Source organism: Symsagittifera roscoffensis, chromosome 3 (assembly GCF_963678635.1).
Source record: "Symsagittifera roscoffensis chromosome 3, txSymRosc1.1, whole genome shotgun sequence".
Taxonomy (NCBI): Eukaryota; Metazoa; Xenacoelomorpha; order Acoela; family Convolutidae; genus Symsagittifera; species Symsagittifera roscoffensis.
In genome coordinates, this window is record NC_087064.1 from 29305386 (window position 1) to 29327078 (window position 21693).

General features: G+C 33.6%; 1 protein-coding gene across 1 annotated transcript in view; it reads left to right on the forward strand.

Moving 5' to 3' along the window:
* LOC134841654 (uncharacterized) overlaps nt 1-21693 on the forward strand; it is a 66618-nt gene that overhangs the window by 14598 nt on the left and 30327 nt on the right. Inside the window, exon 2 of the mRNA XM_063857688.1 lies at nt 20795-20995. Within this exon, the coding sequence (XP_063713758.1) occupies nt 20795-20995 (201 nt within the window). The remainder of the gene's footprint in view (nt 1-20794; nt 20996-21693) is intronic.

Genomic DNA, 21693 nt, shown 5'->3' on the forward strand with positions numbered 1-21693 from the left:
GCTCAAGTGTTTTACTTCCTTGTATAAAAACACTTGAGTTTTCAGCTGTTTTTATTTGAATTCGTACAACTGAGCATTGCTGAAGTAAAAACACTTGACAATATTTAAGAGTTTATCACACGAGTTTAAATAAATTTCCAGCAGAATACAGGATAGTTCATGTCGAATAATAATCAAACTGATTTTAATGTTTTACAAGAAAAATTTTCTAAGTTTTTCGAAGCAAGAGAATCCGCCTAGGGTAAAACAGAGGCCCTCCAATGCTCACCCTAGTGACAGTTGTTTTACTCAAAGTTTCTTAGTTCTTACGAAATAGTTTCCACGGAAAAAGCTAACATTTGAATCACAAAATTTTGAAACAAATTTGTTTGAAAAGACAAAACTCTATGTGTATCCTCTGCAGTGGATCCTTAATTGAATCCCCTCACAGGTTCTGGATAATTTTTCCTTCTTTTCTTCTGAAAATTTTAGATTAATTTTCATTAAGTAGGCCGGAAACTTTTCAAAATCTTGGGAAAATTTTGAAAGCAAAATTGCTCATCTTATCTTCTTTGAAAATCATCAAAAAAATGAAAAAAAATTTGCTATCATTGTTTTTTTTTCTTCAAGATTTTCTTCAAGATATATTTCAAGATTCTTTGGCAAGAACTCTCCAAAATATCCAAGATTTTCATTTGACTAATTAGATTTCCATGATATCCTGGAACGGTTCCTAGTAGGTGTCCAGGCCTGGTTTTCCAATTTTATTATTTGTCTTACGTTGCGTTGTTTTAGTCTTGTTCTTACGTCGATAAACTAAGATGAAACACCAAAGGTTAAGAGAGGTATATCGTGGTCAACAATTATTTCAAAAACTTTGAACTCCTGCCAGGGTTCCTAGACGGCTCCTTCCAGGAACTCCAGGATTACCCTGAACCTGGCTAGGTAACCCGGGAAGGTTCTTCAAAATTTTTCAAAAATATCAAAGATTGATGGACTTGTTAAATAACCGTTTATTTGGACCAGTTTTGTGCCGAGTGTATTGCGAAGGTATTTATTTGGAACAGTATTCTCCCCCGTTTGATACGAATTAACAGATACTTGTTAAAGTTTCGTAACGGCTCCTTCGACTTCATTATATACTAACGCCGTTTTCCTACTAAAAAGAGCCTGTTGCGCAGAAATATTTGCTAAATATGTTAGCTATAGGGTTTTTTTTGAGGGGGATCAAAAAGAAAAAAACGGCTGAATAAACTCTTCAAAAAACCAATTCCCAATCCACAACAGACTGTTGGATGAAAAAGCCCGTGATGGCCAATGGCATAATTTTTTTTGGTCTGTTAGAAAGTACTGTACTTTTGTGGGGGTTATCAAGCTCGTATTACGCTTGTGGGGTGTAAGGGTATTAAAGTTGAGGCTTAGAACCTCTTAACTGTGGTACATTTCAATATTTTGTATTGCAATTAAGTCTTTTGAACAATTTGTTACAAAAAACTCATTTTGTATCCAAAAATCTAGACTCAATTGAACACTTTCAGTTATCACTCCGTCTTGAATCAGCAATTGAAAGGCATCAAGATTATATTATGAATGGTGTTATTCGACATAAGGTTGATTTGCGTGGGCTACATTGAAATACGGTAGATTGATATATTGGCTAAAATGTCATAAGGTAGATTAGATTAGCATAATGTAGATTGGTATAATGTAGATTGATATAATGTAGATTGGTATAATGTAGATTGGTATATAGAGTAGGTTCTCATAGGGTAAATTGTAGATTGGTATATTGGATAGAAAAGAAACTTATTATGTAGATTGATGTGTAGATTCAAGACATAACTTGGAATTGTGTAGATTGTTATGCTGCCGTTTTTTGTCGGTATTTACAGGCGTAGTTGAGATAGTAGCTTCGGGTCTTTCCCTTTTTGTCCCAGTCTACTATTAACAGCTATAACCTCACAAAACGCTGTACTTCTATGGGGTCGCTATATTTTGCTGAGGGGGCTACAATGGGAAAGATATCGCGTTTTCGTGTCCATTTATTTTATTTTATGCTAATATTTTGTATGGTTTTTCAAACAGACTAGCAAAATCCTAGTATTGTGAACCAACGTACTAGAAACGAGGCTTTTAAGCCTTTCATGAGGGCTTGTCAGATCAAACTGATCACTAAAGTCTCGAAATTGTTTCGATGATCGTCCAGCTCGGAAAATAGTTCAAATCTTCTGCATCTTAAATCGCTAAAATTAAGATCATTAGTTTTCAGGAATTATTAGAGTGCATATTAACTGTAAATTATTTGTTCAATCAATTTTACGGAGAAAACTTTTGCAAAAATTGGTCGTTAGCTGCTTGTTCCATAAAAAGCTATTATTAATTTGTCGTTTATTTTCAATCCTCGGCATAGTCTCCTGGTTTATGACGACAACGTTTTTGAATTATTGATCAACTTTTTAGAATTTATGAGTTTAGCACTCAATCAAAAACTACATTTCAACTCGCAATTGGATGAAAACGGATGCGTTACACTGTTGGGTTGTTTCCGCTTTTTGCACAAATGCCAATCATAAATGTCTAGAGCAAAAAAGGATATAACTCAACGTCATTTTGCACGTTCATTTTCAGCGGATGATTTATAGAATTTTATGGAAAAAAACCATTGTCTAAACCGAAAAAATGAAAACAACAAATAGTCGAACCAATAAAATTTTCTAACAAAAATTTTAGCTTAAATCGACGCAATTATCTTCTATAAATGTCTTATTGTTTACCCAGATTTTATAAGCCTGGATGAACAAAATCACTAGTCATACAATTACACACTTGTGAAGAGAACTATCTTTTTACACATCCAGAAAACTGTCTGATAACTCTACTACTAGCATTTTCTCACAAGTGGAATTGTGTGACTAACATTTTTCCTTAGTCGAAAAATCACAAACCTTTTGCTTCTTACTTGATGATTTTGTGGTCAGTTCATTGGAGAAAACAAAGAGTTCAGTGGCAAGAATTTTACAAAAAAACTGCATTTGGAGATTTGCCGCGTAAATAACTTTTTTGATTTCACAAATAATTTTATCAAAAATTTGTAACTTTTTATTTGCGACTAAAACGCTTCTTTTTTGAAAATTTGAGAATTTGAAATTCTTGGTCTCTCGATCTAAGAAAAAAAATTCTGGCATAAAAAAGACATATTCTGATATTTGTTACTTTTTTTGCAAAAAGACTGAGCCCTGGCTACGTTATGGACAAAAAAATCAAATTTCGCATGCAAGGAAGATTTTTTGAAATTTTCTTATTTTGCCTTGAAATTTATTTGAGAAGTTGGGATTTTTGAACAAAATGCTAGTCACTCAATTTTCATAGTGTAAAAATAATGTTAAAAAAAAATAAAGTATTTTTTGTAAAAATATTGAAAGAACATTTCTTGTGTTTCCAAAAGTAATATGAATACATTTAAAATTACTCTACTTGCTTCAAAAAGCGTCATTTTTAGTTCATAAATTGTTCGTTGCGGTAGAACAAAACACTAAATGTGAAAAAGTTTTACTCATACAGTTGTATGACTAGCATTTTTTCATTGGCTTTAACTGCAAAATGCTATTGCTAGAAATTTCCTTGTCTGGAGGTCATCACAGGACTGATAAAATCATGGCGTTATCAGATATCGCTATTACTTTTCAAAAATTGTTTTGTTTTATATCCAGACCAAAACTGATTTGAATTGCTAGGTGATTCCGCGACAATACTGGATAAATTTTCGTCGTATTTTTTTTCCGCCTTCGGAAGATAGTGCAGAACATTTATGATTGAGTAGTTTTTTTGACTTCTTAACTAAACGTTTTTGACTGAATTTTTCACACCATTTAAAAATTGTTTAGTATTATTTAGCGTTGGGGGGGTAACAAGAAAAAAAATTTGGAAAAAAAATCAAATTTTTTTCGTCAATTACTCATCCACTTTTTAAATTGACATCAAATTTCAGTCGGAACATACAGTTCTTCGACCTGGTATTCGAGTTTTTATTATCCTTTTTTTGTTGTTATCGAATAGTTGGTGTCGACTGGTTAAGTCATGTTGCAGCTCATTTCGTTGACAAACTTTCAGTTGCCTCTTAGTTGTTAATGAATTCCAAAAAAACTCTTATTTTCTTTTAAAAATGTCATGGGACTGAACTATTTTTTTAAATTTTTTTTTTGGTCTGGGATTACTTTGTTTTGAATCAAATTAGTTTTGATTATCTCGAGGAAAGCTCGTAGTGGGTCAATTTCAAGCGAATAAAGCAAGCGAGCAGGCTTATAATAGTTAGTTTTATTTTCTAACTTTTAAAACTATCTAATGTTTAGTTTTACTCAAAAGAAATAAGTTACCAAGAACTCTTTGAGTGCCTTCTTGTAAAATAATTAATAATAAAATGACAACTTGTAATAATAAAATGACGACAGAACATGAAGAAAAAACTGTTTTTTTTATAAATTATGATCGGAACAATCTGTGCTACTGGCCGACTATTCTTGTTTCGATTTTAAACTATTGATCGCAAACTGATTGTGGATCAAAATACGCTATTTTGCAAACTATGTTCGTATTATTGCGACTGCTCATATCAGAATACGTTTCCGACTTGCTCTGTGCAATATTTTATTTTCTCAGCTTAAGTTTCTGTGGTCGAAATATTCTGTACTATTTGCACATTGGCTGACAATCCTTTTTATTCAAATTTTATTCAAACACAATGCTTTTCTAACCCTTCTAAATGTTCAAAATATGCTTCCACATTAGCAGAAGGAAAACTTCAATCAAAGGCTTAGCTGTTGAAAACATTTCAGGTAAGAGACAGGGAATCTTTTAAGTTTTCGGTCCAACTTACAAAAAAAAGTAATGAATAATGTTGAATACTATCCTACCCGTTCACTTCTTCGTAAGTTAGAATCAAATTTGAAAGTATCCTTGGTTTTCGCATCAATTGAATTTTTCAACAGACAAACTTTTGATCAAAAAGTTTTTTTCTGCAAATGAGGAAGCATATATTCAAAAAGGATTGAAGAAAAATGAAAGATGATTTTTTAGAAAAAAATTACTGTGCAATATTGAATTCAATTGGAAGAACAGGTGGGAAGAAGCACCAGGCCGACATAAGCTACTAATCTCATATTTTTTTTTGAAAAAACAAAAGTTTTGGTTCAAATTCAATTTTCGAAGATTCGAAAGGCACTCATTTCATCCCGCATCTAAGTATTAAACTCTAAAAAATATCTCAAAGAAACCTCAAGGTTTTGCTTTGCCTTAGTTCACAAGGTAGAGTGGCGCCTTATTTCTCCATCCGACCCCAGGTTGGCGAAGCGTGAGAATAGCTCGTATCTTAATAAAGCAAGCATTCTTGTAAAACCTCGGTATCGATGGACCTACCCACTACCCTTGTAAACAAAGCGGAGGCAATACACAACTTGCGTCCCTACCAAAAATCAGCAGCGATAGCGACAATGACCTTCCGCTGACAGCTAACTAATTTCTAATGGGTCGTCTTTTTGTCTACACGCAAGCAGCAGCCTTCATTGAAGCACCTACATAAAAACTGTTAATCAGTTTTTGCAAGCGAGCAAAAGATATACTTGATAGCTTCTTGAAGCTTTTAGTTAAAAAGTTTATTCATCAAAAAGGATTTAGAGTAGGCAACCCGAGAAAAAAGGAGATTTAAGCAATTGAACTGCTACGTAACGTGTGGCTCACTCGCCTTAGTTTTTCGTTTTGTAAACTAAGATCTCCCCAGGATATTCATGACACGGATCACAAATTAAAACAAAAAATGCGGTAAGTTCATATCGAAATTATTTATGTGCTTACCAATTTTTCGCAAAATTATTCTTAATATCTGAGCTAAAAAAGAAAACAGCGAGTCTTAAAAACAGGAAGGAAACTGTTATCATATTTAGTGTATGAGTGGTTACGTTTGTAGAAAGTACGATTCTTTTTTCTGTTGAGTGATGAAAAATGTGCCTGTGTTGCAGAAAAAACTGCAAATATCAACTTGAAAAGCGCGATTGTATACAATGGGGCGTTTGCTGTGTAATCATTTCAATTTAGGAAACTTGGAGAGGAAGCTAGACAAAGCTTTTTAAATTGCTCTTTTCTTCGTTTGTATAATTAACAATGTACTTTAAGTAAAAATTCTAAACGAGAATATAATAAGCCAGACCTAAATGAAATAAATGGTCAATTTTTGTATGGTGGAACACTGATCAATGAAAAATATCAAAACTTCAACTTCCATGGATGGGTGATTTAGCGCAAAAAAACGTAATAGTTGTATAATGAAATTTTTAAAAAGTTTGTGACTAAGGGTAGTCTCAAGAACTTTTAAACTTAAAATGCTTGCACTGGAAAAAACGGGTTTTTGAAGTTTAAAAAGTTTTTCAACCCTTCTAAAACTGACCAAAATGGCTATTCTTAGCGCATCCAAAACACCTGGATGGTTTTTTATGCAAACTGAAATAATTCATTTTAAAACAATCCCACTGAAGACTTGGTATTACTCATCATAATTTCTCGAAAGTATTAGAAAACACTCAAAAATGTGCCATCTCAATTGGAACCTGATCTAAGCTACATTTTATGATTGGATAAATTAGATATTTTACCACTGTAAAGTATTTAATATTAACCAATCATGATCCATCTAACTAACAACCCACTTATTTGTAAGTGCTGAAATTACTTGTAATTTCAGCACCAGAGAGATTTGAATTTAACTTAGAAATTAGTTGCCTCTCCAAGAGAACTTCAGCAGCCGCAATAAACCAGTATACCCTAGATCTATTGAGCCTAGCAGAGACTAGTTAAACAACCTGAGACTAGATAGTATAAGAGTAAGATTAGCATCGGTATTAGACTAAGAAGTTGCACGAATCTATCCGGCCGAAAATAAGATAGCGTGACGAGCAGACGGTGTACCCTATCCGAAATTACTCTATGAGTTAGGACCATCGGTTATAACTCATCTGGTGCGACCATAAGTCTCGAACAAGACCTTAATAGCTTAGAATTAACCAAAAATAGATTAGAATTTAGACAAAACATTTTTAAAATGTTACACGACGATAATTTAATCGAAATGTCTCTACGACTCAATAGATCAGAGCCAATATTCCGAACGATAATAGAACTACCTGGAATTGGAAGAAGACCTCGAACCAGAGACGACATACGTCAAAGTAGAAACTTACCAAATAGTTATATGATAGTACGGCAAAAGCCAACACAAACTTTTATATTTAGAATTTTATTAGCAATGAATTTAGATTTTCATTTACAAACATAGAATCTTGAAGTCAACCTTCATAATCATTTCAGGCGCTAAACAAAACTATTAATATACAATAACGATTGATAAAAAGATCTCAAATCGTTTTCCTAAAATTCTGCAGTATTATATAAAACATGTTTGGAAAATATTTATTGAAAATCAAATTAGTAGCATGACAATAAACTGTTAGTAATCATAAAATCATCAGTTGTCCCAGCTTCATCACCTAAAACATAACAGCAATCATAAGCTCACTAATATCATTAAAACACTAAATCTTTTTCTTAAATAAATTTAAACCATTTTAAACTTAAATTCACTTAATTTTAAAATCAGATCATCAAGGCTTATCCTTGGATCTTAATTAATTTTCTATTTAATTAAATTTAAAACTTGATCATCAAGGCCTATCCTTGGATCAAAAAGAACAATTTTGTTCTCCCCCACCCACTTAGCTAGTGTCTAACGACCTCAAACGTCGATTCACTATCCAACCCTTTCAAAAAACCCAAGACTAATAGAAATTTTTGAACAAAACTAATCATTCAAATTAGGATAAACAGTGAAGAACTTCGGTTATTTATCCTTCACTTGAACCCTCCTCTTATCAGACCCAGGATAAATCTTAGACTTAGTAAGTTTAAAATAGTATCTAACGAACTACTCGCGTTCTAATTATACCTGAACCTTGTGGATCGATTTACTATTCTCCAACCCTTGAACACAATCACTACCCCTAAGTAAGATTAAGTAAGTTAACACCTTAGCTTATACTAGCCACGAGAAAGTAAAAAATCATTCTTCGGAATCGATATACTTTTCTCTCCAACCCTGAACAAATAGACCCAGGTTAAGCTAACCAGAAAATTGTAAGGACTAACAGTTTAGGAAAATAGAAATCATCTAACAACTTTTTGCATCCGTCATCCTAAACCTTATGTCATTTAAAAATCTAGGAAACAAACAAACAATCGTTTTACACAACTGTGAAATAGATAACAAAAAATACGACCTTGTAATCACACCTCATACACAAACAGTTGGATATATTAGAACAAAACGACAAACATTAAAAAAGAAAATAATAACCAAACAAAGACAAATAACACGAAAAAGATTTTCCAAAAATAGAAACGCATTTTCAGAATCAGAAGCCAGCAATTTAGACGAACTTTATAAATTAAAAGAATCTATTGATAAAAATTGCCCCATTTACGATCAATTATATTTTTCAGACTCAGAAACAACTTCAAATTCATCGAAAAGAGGAAAAAGAAGAATAAAAAAGCAATATAAACACAAACCAGTACAATTGTATAATTGGAATCAACCAATTAGACACATCGATAATTACCTATTAACAGTCATTAAACGAAAAAATGAGCCAAACACACACTCCAAATGAAGATAGTCCAGATGATGACGATATCTACCCCTTCCTCGTAGATGCACCCGATAATAGAGGACAACATGATCTTTGCAAGAATTTCCTCCTAAATTTGCTTGAACCCGGAATCAGCCCATGTAAAGCAGAGTTCCCAGACGTAAAAATCAAAAGACAAATTATTGATCACTATCTGAAATATATATGTAATTTAACACAACAATACGGAATCTACTCCATAGAATTCAGTACACCAAACCCGAATCACCGCAGATATGTAATTCAAACAGACGATCTTGACTTAGAATTTTCAAAAGTATTCTTAGAATATATAAAAATCATACAATATCATAACTCACAAAGAGCAAACTCCATATTCACTAATGAAGTTTTTGCAATAATATACAGTTATATTTCAATATTAGAAAACGAAACCCCAATCTCAAATGTCTCACCGACAGAGACATCCAAACATATAAGGGTACGACATGAAATCACACTATTTTCAACTTTCCTACATATAATTAAAGAAAATTTCACTAAAGATGAAGTTTCACAACATACAAAACATGACTTACAAAAAATTTTGGCATGGTTTATAATAGATTATTTCACACATAATATAGATTTAATTTCACAAGCAAGAAATAATTTTAGACCTCAAAATTCAAACGATGATACCGCCATCACAGAACAGTCAGACTACATTTGGGACCCCGAATGGTCTCATTATGCATTCATAAATATCCCACAATCAATCTCAAGTCAAGCAATAAGTACAATATCTTATGCAAGAGATTATGTAAGAGTAGTACCATTAACCATTGATGCAACACCATTAAACTGCAATACATTTTTACCTGATACGCGAAATAACAGTTTAAATTCGACCGTCATACACAATGAAAACCTTAATGGAACTAGGAATCTCACTCAACAAGATATTCAGACACCATCACACTTCATAAATGAAGAAATCGTCCAAACAACAACAACTACACAACAAAGTATTTCACCGATACGTCCAAATTTAACAACACCAAGAAATACAAACACTTCACTAGCACAGGTAACCTTACAATCAACCGTTAAACCTTCGGTTGCTCCAAAATATTCACAAATAGATTATCAAACATATAGACCCATGACAATACCGTCAAAATCACGCAGAACATTCACAAGAAACACTTTTGCGGAACACAATTATAATTACACACATTCATCAAAAACAAACTATCCCTCCCCCACGAAAAAATAATAATAATCAGATAAAATCTCAATATTGGGATAATCCAATGGCAACAACCAACTCATTAAATTTTCAAACTAATTCACATCCTCCACAGGATCGTAGTGAAAATTACCCATTCTTTCAACAGAATAAAAATAAAAAACAAGCACCTCATCAAACGGATTATCTATCCTCTGATGATGATTATTTACAACCAGATATATTTGCACCATACACTCAAGAATATCGTGGACAAAGAGTGCAGAAACCACATACATATCATAGAATTTTTTCTCCACACCCAATAGATACACAAAATCAACAACCAATACAAATGCAAAACCCTATTAATACACAATCTTTTCAACCAATTCAGCCACAAAACCCAATGATTACACACTCGTATCAACCAACACAAATGCAAAATGAAATACCACTCCCATATTACCTTCAACAACACGAAATAACAAAAAATCAACTTTCAAATTTTTCACAAATGCCAGATGCCGCAGAATCATTACAAATAACAATGAATCCATACCTTATGGGTGGATCATCAATAACATCAAACAAACCATTAATGGTATTCACAGGAACAGACCCTGAATATTCTGTAGAAGATTATTTAAATGCAGTAACAGCAAATTTAATTTTAAATATAGGACCTGAACCAATTAATACGCCACTACATCAAAATTGGATACATCGACGCACAGCGTTGATACAGACAACCTTAGACGGCGCAGCCCAAAAATGGTTTTCAGTATTGCCTATAGAAATAAAATCAAATTGGGAAAGATTTACACAAGAATTTTCAAAAATGTTTGACTCCGAAAGAAACAAACAACAACAAAGAGTTTTATGTAATGAAATTCGCAGATTACCAAATGAAACCATCAAACAATTAGCAGTACGTATCGAAACACTAGTTCGAAAAGCATATTCATTAAATACACACGACTATAAAAACACAAAAATGACAGAAATCTTAATGATGACCTTAACACCTCAATTAAGGAAAATAGCAATAAAAAAGAGAGCATCCCATCCCTCCTCAATTCGAGAGCCCGATTTAGATTTTCGAAAACTAGTAGACAAACTAGAGCAAGCGGAAATCACAATGAAACTTGAAGAAACAGAAAATCTGAAATTACAATATGTTAACCGAATTGAAACAAATACCACAAATATCAACAATATACAGGAATCAGATACAGACCTCGTTGAAAAACTCACTGAAATACTCAATATTTATGAAAAACACCCAAACTTTAAAGGCAGACCATCTTTCAAAAAATGGTGTAATTATTGCCGACGATACGGACATAGTATTTCTGAATGTAGACAAAAACAACAGGACAATCAAAACAAACCTCAAAAATATAATAACCAAATAAATCATTCTATCAATACATGAAGAAAGATCAAAATCTACCAAACAAAAATGTATACAGCAACAACAGTTCAGGAAAACCACTTCCGAACAATACCAATTACACGAGAACTCAATCACCATATAACTCAAGTTATAGAGGAAGATCATTTTCATCACCCACAAATTCTTAAATTAGCCTCCGGTACACACACCGAATGGATTTTAAACAGAGATAAAAAACACAAAGAAATTTACCAAAAAGTAACAAAAAAGTTGTTACAAAGGCAAAACATTAATGAACAAATAAATTCACGCTTTACACCAGCCTCCGATTTAAAAATTGGAACATTTGTTTTAATACCCAATTTTAACACTCAAAAAGGAATTTCTAAAAAATTACAACCCCTTTGTAAAGGACCATACCAAATAATTCGCAAACCCACTGATGTCACATATAAAATCACCGACTCAGACCAAAAAGAAATTGTTCAACATCGAAACAACCTATTACCTTATTACCCAAAAGAATACGCACTACGCGAAATAACTCAATTATATTCTTTCACAGGTTTAAAAGTTATTCAAAATAACCCACATACGGAGAATAAAACAGAGGAAAAATATCACATTCATCTCGAAAACCAAAATAAAAAATCAACTAAAACGAAAAACAATACAAAAACGCTAGATCAAAATATACCTCAAAAAGAAAGAAAAAATAGAAAAATGACAGAAAAAATAATAACCCAAGAACAAATTGACAAATCAGAACATAGAGAGTCATCACGACTTAGAAATCAACCACGTAAAAACTATAAAATATTCATCCCACAATCTAAAATATTAAAGAAAGTCGAATTTCAAAAACAGCTTTAATTTTATATTTCATAATCTTTGCACCTCTGAAATATTTTGAACTTTCATTTTTCAAAATAACATGCTGACAAACACGCAGCGACTCTAGTTCATAATTAGCCAATAGGATTCATCCAATCCGTCACCTTCTCTAACTCTAGCACAAATCAACTAGACGAACGATATTAAACTCCAGGCATATCTATAACTATAACTTTGCGACCTCCAGGTCAAAAATAAGCAAACCACTCCAACTTGACAACTAAAATAAATATCACCATAATATCATAACCCTCCCTTATCTAATAACCCAAAGATCAACAATATTTCCCAATCTCAGACCTCAAATACCCCCCAAAACAAATATGTTAAATTAGCCTAAAGTAAAAGAACGACCATTTTAATTAGCCTAAAGTATAAAAATCTCAAAAATACCCCAGATCATTTGACAAATACAAATAAAGAAAAAGAAGACCTCCCGATCATCATAAAATTTGCCCCCAACAATTTTTCACAAAATTCAACCCACTTGTCAAAAAACCATTAAATAATTCGACCACACTTGAAAATTGCCTCAAACAACAAAAAATATTCGATCGAGAAGCCATTTCTTAAATGCTCTTCTCTCGACCAGTCAACATAATTCTTAACATTCTCATAAACTTTTTAACGATATTTAAACTTTTAATCATATTTCTTTTTGATACCTTTGAATCTTTTGTAATAATCTTAATCATTTTTTGCAATATTTTTTTAATTTTCTATTCCATATTTGAACTATACCTCCAACTTTCGAAAGCTATTGACTATATCCACAGGTACGATTCACAAAACTTATCTAAATGATACGAACCATTTATAGTAGAACAGATATTTTTTTACTATTTGTAATTTTTATAACATTTCTATCATCCCTCATCTTGACAATATGCAAATGTATAAAGAAAGCAATCATCACATTCGCCCTAGCATTAATCCTCCTAATTCTTTTTCTAGAAGAATTCTATAATAATTATAAATTTTTCCACTAAAAGAATAAATAAAAAACCATCAAAAATTGCTAACCAACAATCACACAGTCAGTCTTCACCGACATCATCCCAAGATAACCCAACACCACCTTCAACTACCCAAAACCCCCAAACATCTACACGAATTTCCTTTCAAGATAACCCATATACCTTTGAAGAACGACACGCTCGCTTATCTGAACCACTAGAACCAGTTCAACGACAAGCACCTCTAAGCGAACCAACATATAACTTATACCCAACACTACCACAAGAATTAAGTAGAATACAAAATCCTAGCCAAAATCAAAACACAGTCGAAATAAATAGACAAACTATACATCCTCGACGAAACAGAAATTTTCGAACTCCCCGAGTTCATTTTGATATACCTCAATCCCCATCACAAAGTACTCCAGAAAACCCCATTGGTATATTACCAGAAACCCCTACGCTTCTTTCACAACGTAGCACCTCAAGCCTACCCTCAGATTACTTAGGTTCAACACCAACATCTGAACAAATACTTGAAAATCCCTTTAACCCCACAAACCAAACATCACGACTACCATATTGGACAACACATTCATTCACACAAGGTGAACCAAATTTAATCAATGATCCAATAGATATTTCTACGGATACAACAACATCCTCATCACTACCAGAAACATTATCACTACCATCAAGACCATCAATAAGCCAGATTTCACCAACGCCTTTCAACTTAAATTTCCCAAATAACCTCGACGCTAGATATCGAGAACAAACATCAACAAATATTCCTTTAAGACTAGACTGGAATACATTCACAGCACCTCCACCATTATTTGGACAACACCCAGAAAGTAACCGACTCCACAACTGGGCACTCAATAGACTACAATATAGTCAAGACATCCACGAAGACATTCGTGATCATAACATCCAAATACTCCAACAAAATAGTCTACAATTAAAATTTGAAATCACGGTTAAACTAAACAACATTACTCAACATCCCTACCCATTAAACCCACCAAATATAACAGCTCAATCACTACCACCACCATTTATAACAACTGAAGTAATATACAAATACGACAGATATACCAAAAAGACAATTGGTTAAATCACATTTTATAACCCATACTCAGGATTATCATACACATGTATATTCTAAAAATATTTATTTTTCTCCAACTCTTTTTTCTAGTAATCTCAAATCAAAACATATAAACCCTTCCCCCCGCACAGGACCCCAAGATTTATTAGTAACACATTACGATTGTGAAGAAAATGAACAAAAAACACTACACAAATATGCAATAAATCAAGTATCACAATGCGAAACAGAACCACAAGCTATAGAAACTACAAATGTAATAGCGACACTTTATTCAAAAGCCCGAGCAACAACAGTTATAGGATATAAACTCACAGCAACATTTTCTGAAAAGAAAGTACATTGTTCACAAGTCTCAAATGGAAATAAAAACCGACTTGACCACGAATCATTCTACCAGAGTAATATCGAACGACTTTTACATCTCAATCCCGAAGATTGTAAAAACGAGTTACTCCGACTAAACATCACAAGAAATAAAAACGCAGATAGAAAGTTAGTATATTTCCAAGTTTTTTCAGATTCTGTACATCAAGCAGAACTTGAAAGATATCAAGGACATATAAAATTAGATGAAAATTACCCATACAACGGCGCACACGGAAGATTAACTTATGACATACACGATAAACACTGGATACCACATATTGGTATAAATAACCCATCAAACTGCAAAGCAGACACGAAAAATAAAGGATATCAAGAAATAATGTTTTTCGATTGGAAAATACAACTCGAAAAATACAACTCACACGCGATTTATCAGACAACACAATGATCTATTAAGGAATTAGATTACCTTGTAAAATTGATCAAGGCTATTGTGACCCTACAACACGAAAACAAGCAACAATTGTTTGGTTCCCCGAAGACACATGTACAACATTTCAAGTAGCAAAAATACACGCTCGTATGATAAAATTTCACGAAAAATATTTTATACAATCAATTCCATATGAACAAGTAAATCCATCACGAAAACAAAGTTCTAATTTTAGAAACATACACAATATAGAAAATAAATTGACACGTTTTCAAATATAACAAGAAACAGAACTTGCATGTAAATACAGAAATCCACTTCACAAAACACAATACTCCGAAATATTAGTTGAATACGAAAAAGGATTCGACATGACCACTGGATAAGTAAAAATTGACCCATACGCCACAAGTCACCCTATAAACGAAGGAACATCATATATACCAGTTGATTTTCAAAAAAGTAAAGGTCAACCTGGTGGACATCTAAAGCCCCATGACACTAGAAGCACACGTTTAGAAGAACTATCACTAACGAATAGTACATATTTCGGTAATATCCACTATGATATTCCTTTAGATATGAAATTAGACTACACAATTAGCCGAATTTTTCAAGAAATGTCACTCTCTGAATTAGAAACTCTTCACCAACTATGCGAATTAGAAAGGACACAAATCCTACAATCACTTGCATTAGCAGTATTAAAAATACCCTACGCAGGATATTTACTATCAGGAAATAAAACATTTTATGGTTTTATACCTGTACCAAAAAAGTATCACCACTATATGTTTTTGAAGATAAACGATGCTATAAAAGAATCCCTATCTTTTATAAGAATAAAGTACATTTCGTTGACACACTTTCAAGACGAACCTATTTCTGGGATACCGCAGTCCCATGTGGATCAGAAAATAGCCACAATGTAGTACAACTGAACCCTGATGAAGATAAATATTACCTTCTTACCCCATATCCCACATTAATGGAATCAATCAAAAAATTTTCACCTGAAAGCATTAGAGCTATTGCTCGAAACCCAAATATTGACCTACAATCAATTGGAATATATTCAAAATCCGATATCCAACATCACATTAGAACACAACAATTCCAAGAATTATTAACACAAATGGACACTATACAAAGACAATCAATTGACCAAAACTTACGCAAACTTGCCGAAACCGCAGGATTTGCAGATATTTATACACAAGACTATAGCGGATATTTTAAAGACATTAAAGACTATATATATCTAAACGATGAAAAATACCGACCACAAGATATCTCACCTATAAAAAATTTTTAGCTTTGTTACACTCAAAAATGAAATCCTTGATTTTCTAGGATGGCCCTATTACATCTTAGAAAAATTAACTATTTCATACGCAATGTTTAACTTTATAGGTTTCTTTTTTCACTTTTAAAAGGAATCTATAATACATGCGCTATACACACACAAGTAAATAGACAAGCAAGTGTAGCACGCATACTATTTGCAGGATTTTTTGGAATTTTTTCATCATCAATAAACAAAATTCTTTTAGACGCACAAATAAAAGAATACAACACAAAAATAGCAACAAGACAGAACACATATAACGAAGAACATAACAATGTAGAAATAACGCCTACAGCACCACAGTTACCACCCCTACCACATAACCATCCATTATCCCTAATCCCACGAAATTTTCGAAATTTAGCAATAACACATAATCCAAATTTTAGACCAACCATATCACAAAGTCCCAGTCAACATATAATGACACATCATTCACTAGATGAAAATACATATGAACAAAATATAGAACAACCCCATACCACCGCTTTTCAGTCTCAAAATAATAACTTTTTTAGCCCACGATGAGCCGACAACTTGGATCCCTACACCGCTCAAATTCCCATCCAACCAACCTCAATACTCCAATTACAATAATTCCACTTTTTGCTTTCCCGCCACCCGATTTCCCAACCAATAATGTAACATCAGGCATGAATTCAGACACTAATTCATATATCTCAGTTTTATACTCCATTTCACAACTCAATAACCCAAATATTGAAACCCCTGATGAATTTGCAGACTCTGAACCATCTCCATCCAATAATTTTCAAACCAACTCCTCAGTTTTTTCAAAACCCCCTTTTCAACCAATCCCACCAAATAACCCACTCCCATCCATTTCTACACCCTCTTATGCTTCACAAGTCACCCCAACCTACTCTTCATTTCATTCAGACCGATCATCCAATTCTCCAGACACTCCCCAAATCTCCCAAGAACTAGATAATTTTATCACCCTACAACAACAACCCTTCCACCTTGAAAACCCCACTATAAATCAGATTTCATCCACAATAGAATCATCAAACCCACCTACCCCTACACCCTCTTGAGCTTATACCGCATCATTAGCACCATCATCCACATCCACCGAATCATCAAATAGCACTAATAGAGCTTATCGCACTTTCAAAAGAAAATTCCCAAACCATCCATTTCCAACAAAACCAGGAACAGCCCGTGAGTATATTAATCATCCAAATCACACTAACACGAAAGATTTTTTAGCAATCACCTTACCTTCATTTCCACTATATACTTTGAACACCCCTACAGATACTAACGATACACGTAGTTTTGTAGATGAACAAGTTTTAATGCCTAGACTTCATTGGACATCATATTATCATTTTACTAACCCCCTTTGCCTACCATTATCTAATACTCACATCGATATAGAAAGAAATCAAGATATGCTATATCGACTCACCACACCACTAACACATAGACAATTTACTTATATAGGATATAAAAAGTCACTAAAAACATACACTGCACCCCGAGCTAACAAATATACGCTAGAATATTACGATCACAACATCATCCGAGCTAACCAAGACCAATTTTTAGATGATGATCGTTTCGCTAACCCACAAATCACAAAAAAATTCTTCATCAAAACACCATATGTATTTACACTCAATATATATGATCGCAAATTCGACCATGTCATTTCTGAAGCACTAACCGACATGCAAGCTTACGAAAGTTTTAAAGAAAGATTTCAATTATTTTCACTAACCTTCAATTTCCTTGCACCACAAAACGCGATTTGCACTGCTCACACGACATTATGTTACGCACTAAACAAACCCACACATATACATATTATCGCTTCATACAAAATCATTTTGATCTACACACTCCATCAAGACAACCACACCACCGTTTTCAATTTATTAACTCTAAATACACTTCACCATTTTTTCTTAACTTCACATATTGCATCAAAGATACTAACCTTCACGGTATTCTTCGCAATTATGATCCCATAACCCAAATGTATATTTTTTGTCCCATCACGAAGACCTTCAACGCAGAAGAATCCAGACCCTTCCTTATCCCACATGAATTTATTCAACCTATAGAAATCCCGATATTAGAATTCATCCACAACACTAAATACAATCACAAATTATATAATCTCATCCAAAACACACCTTATGAGTTTGCAGTTGGCACTGAAGAACTAAAAACTATTAAAGCACTTCAATTGCTTTGGCCACTGCTTCAAACTAAAAACATCATTCGCATACTAGCAAAATTACTAACAAATTCCGACATAATACACGACATCTTCCCCCACGGTTTTTTCCCCGACGACTAACAGGTAAGTATAATTTATACATATTCTTCACTAATAAATTTGAAATAAATACTAACCATTCTTTATCCATGTCTTATTTAGATCTTTAGTCTTCATCCCACGATCATCTGCAAATTACACAAAAGAAAAATAAAAAATAATCAAACTTCTTCAAATTCTTCAAAACTCTATTAATATATTGCACTAGATAAATTCAATAAAAATCATACCAATGTAGTAAATTAATTTATAAATTATTTCCCTAAAAGCAGTAATTCTAATAATGATGAAAATTTGTAACTTAATTTTTCCCCAAAAAACTAGCAGTAAAATTGAAATTCTATGTAGTAAATTGATAAAACGAAAATGCAGTACTAACCTTTTGATATTTCCATTCACTCGCACAAAAATTCTATCCAAACTCGCACAGCTCGCCCACGAAGAATTGTTCAAATAATGATTTTCAGTTTCAAGCTTTCACACTCAACAACTCTAACACACAATAACACGTTTCAAACTTTCCTTTAACCCGGTTGGAAAGGAATTATATACTAAACAAAAGTAACCAATGCAGCTTACTAAACACCACAAATCATAGAATAACAGCATGACTAAGGAAAGGAAACCAACGGTACCCAAACCGGATTAACCCAGTTTAAAACTGGATAATTTATTCTCTTGAAGACTATTATAAAGTCTAAGAAAGAAACAATAAAACACAAAAAAGTCGAAAGACAAACCCATATCAAAAACAATTTGATTTTTGAAAAAAGGTCACAACCAACGAAACATAAGAAAAACCACAATAAACCCAACATAAAACGTTATCACATAACAGGACCTCTCACAGAAACCGCACGAAATCATACTCCCACTCCTGGCCTAACCCACCAGAGAGGACGTCCTGAGCATGCTCTATAGCCGGCCTAACCCACCGCGCTACATCCACGCTTTGGGACCACACTTCTATTTTTAATAAGAGGTACTCAAGGGTGAGTAACTCTTCAAAATAACCGAACTAAAACAAAAAGCTTTTGTGAAAACAACTAACCAAAATCATAATTAAAACACCGAACTAATAAAAATTTTATAAAATGTAAATTATACCTCGCAGTATATAGATCAGCATACAACACCAAAGACGAACATCCAAAGACAAAATGACCCCACTACACTCGAAAAAGAATGGCCAACCACAATCAATATGCCGTCCACAATCACAACTCAAAGGATTTAGAGTACGACTTGACTTCACAGAAAAGGACTTCATTGAACTAGACCAATGACCACCTCGATGTTCAAGTATACGTACAGATCCGAGTAACCAGGCATCCCCTCCACGCACAATCTCCACGCCATTCCCAGACTAGGTTGAACACAAAAGAAGTTCTCTACATGAAACAGAAAAACCTGTCATAGCAAACCATTCTGAAATCAGATTTGAGTTTGTTGAGAAAACCCAGTCGTTGTCATAAGAAGACACAACGATTGATCCTGGAACTTCTCTAACAGGAGAACCCAGAAGAAATATGATGTTCGCCAAATACCAACGTCCATCATCCATCCTTTGAATTGCAGAAAAACTATTCTAAAAAACTCTGTAAAACCCGGATGAGTGGAACCTGATCTAAACTACATTTTATGGTTGGATAAATTAGATATTTTACCACTGTAAAGTATTTAATATTAACCAATCATGATCCATCTAACTAACAACCCACTTATTTGTAAGTGCTGAAATTACTTGTAATTTCAGCACCAGAGAGATTTGAATTTAACTTAGAAATTAGTTGCCTCTCCAAGAGAACTTCAGCAGCCGCAATAAACCAGTATAACCTAGATCTATTGAGCCTAGCAGAGACTAGTTAAACAACCTGAGACTAGATAGTATAAGAGTAAGATTAGGATCGGTATTAGACTAAGAAGTTGCACGAATCTATCCGGCCGAAAATAAGATAGCGTGACGAGCAGACGGTGTACCCTATCCGAAATTACTCTATGAGTTAGGACCATCGGTTATAACTCACAATATTCTGCCAATCTAGGATAATTTTAGAGTTTTATGTATCATCTAATTGTTACAGTTGTTTTTGGTGGTTTGCTGAATTGTTTTGTTGGTTGTTCCAGCTGTCCATCTACACAGTGCTGATCGTGATAGCTGGCGCTTCGTGTGTGTTCGGAATCATAAGCTGTCACACTGCACCCAACAATGCCACGGCCAAACTGGGATGGGTAATCCAGCGAATGGCCATAGTGGTCATAACAGTCGCGTTCATGCTCAACTTCTACACCCGAGTCGTGATTCGGATGCGCGAGTCCAAACGAAAGGTACACCAGCTATAGTTGGCATTCACTGATTTTTGATATCGATGTAATAACCTTGTAATGAAAAAATGACAAATTGTCCGAAGCTGAGAAACAAGCTTAATTTGCTCAAACTGGAAAACTGTCAGAGAAAAAGCTTTACACCCTGATAATTTTCAAATTTTGCATTTTATCATTTTATAAAAAAAATAACTCGCTTTCAAAAGGAAACACTTTGCCTATAATTTGCCAAAGTTATTTATATTTAAAAAATCCTGTCTTGGAAGAACACCAAAAGGCCAGTTAGCTGCCTATTTTGACAAGTGAAACTTGTAGTTTAAAATTGACAAGGGCAAAATATGGTGACTTACCATATTGTCTAGATCAAGCGGATTTAGGGGGGGGGGGGGGGGGGGGGTTTGCGGATGCCTTTTCACCTCAGGGATTCGACCCCGCCCTCACCAACCAAAAGCCCCCCTTGTTATTATTTTATGACATCAGTTTTTGGCCAATCAACCCTAAACTTTTATAAATAGTGTTTTCTGCAACCAATATATTCTTATTTTAAAGGGGAGCGGGCGCCAAAAAAAACCGCAATTTTTCAGTCAAAATATTTTCCAAAAAGTTCTCCAACACGGCATTTTGAAGTGTTGCTTCAAAAATTTGACTGCGGCGCTAGCAGTTGTGTCCAGATAGGGCTTTATAGCATTCTGAGACCTCTC